At 52.9% G+C, this 1350-nt stretch overlaps 1 protein-coding gene across 1 annotated transcript; it reads left to right on the top strand.

Moving 5' to 3' along the window:
- Positions 1-5: 5 nt before the first annotated feature.
- On the top strand, positions 6-1074 carry LOC147819621 (RING finger protein 214-like; the record flags this gene model as incomplete). The annotated part of the gene is made up of 1 exon (XM_087172051.1): positions 6-1074. A coding segment is annotated over one exon (615 nt), but the record flags the coding sequence as incomplete, so codon positions are not given.
- Between the last annotated feature and the right edge of the window lie 276 nt (positions 1075-1350).

Raw genomic sequence — 1350 nt, 5'->3', positions numbered from 1 at the left:
AACATTACTTCCAGCCCTCCCCACCCCCGCAGCACCAGTTGCAGACGCCCCAGCCTCAGTTCCAGCCCCACATCAGAGCACCAGTGAGGGTGACCCCCCCTCTCAGTCTCTCCCCCTCGCCCCCTGTTCAACCTCTCCACCCTGTGGTTCCTTCCCCACCTCCCCCCGCTGCTGCTGCCGCCACCTCTGCCCCCGCCGGCAAACTAGACAAAGTCCTGGAGAAGCTCGGGGCTCGGTTCCCACAATGCAACAGGGCCCAGCTGACGTCGCTGCTGCAGCAGGTGAAGAGCTCGCGCGGCACCTTGGCCGGCATGTCCATGGAGGAGGTCATCGAGCAGGTCGGCCTCAAGCTGGCTCAGAACGAGAGGCTGGCCCCGGGGCCCATCAGCCGGCCCATGCCCCCGGGTCCCATCCAGAGGCCGACCCCTCCCCCGCAGAGAGCTTCGCCTGGCGGCGGTCAGGGCGGCGGGGTCCGTAAACTGTGCCTGATGTGCCAGAACCTGGTGGATCCAGAGAGCCGCCACCCGCTGAACTGCGCCCACACCATCCACAAAGACTGCATCCGCATGTGGCTGCAGTCCAGCAAGAACAACTCCTGCCCCTTCTGCCCGGGGCAGTGACGCAGGAGCCCAGGTGGTGAACCAGGTATCACTCCGCTGGATGTGTCAGGACAGGTACAGGTGGCACCAGTAGTGTCTCCAGAAACAACGCCCCCCTACAGCGGCACCCGTACCGGGCCTTGGTTGTCATGGTTACATGTCTCGGTTAGGTTTAAGAAAAGGTCGTGTTTAAAATAAGAACTTCCTCAACATCACACAGTCGCCGTTGTCATGGTTACGATATAAACAGATGGTTTCACATGGGAATCGAACACTGCTCTCCTGTGTCCTGGTGAGAGAGCCTGCTAGCAACATGCTAATGTTAGCACGTGCTAAGGTGCCAGGTATCTTTTGAAATGTTTCAGTTCTTTAAGTTCGACTCATGGAAACATGATGTACTGGTTCATTATGTCTGTAAAACACTTTGTATTTCTGTAAGGAAGGTGCTTTATAAATAAAGTTTGTTTGAATTATATTATGATGTGGATCACATGATTAAACAAGAAATAAAAAGTCCAGTTATCTAGAAGCACGTGGCTCAACTGAATAAACGTTTTTATTTGAAAGAATTTTTCAAAATTACTGATGAAACTGATATTTAATAATGATAAATATAATATACAATACGTCCATGTTCGGTTCCACCACCTGTGCAGCAGCCGGAAGTGACGGACAATATGGCTTAGTTAGTATAACTGTTCGGGTTTACAGTGTAGCATTCGCCTAACGGCACCCAAACAAACTAAATGCA

This window comes from Seriola lalandi, unplaced genomic scaffold (assembly GCF_002814215.2).
Source record: "Seriola lalandi dorsalis isolate HSWRI2012SDOR001 ecotype SW California unplaced genomic scaffold, Sedor1 jcf7180002051707, whole genome shotgun sequence".
NCBI classification, from domain to species: domain Eukaryota; kingdom Metazoa; phylum Chordata; class Actinopteri; order Carangiformes; family Carangidae; genus Seriola; species Seriola lalandi.
This window is presented reverse-complemented; position numbering and strand designations above follow the sequence as displayed.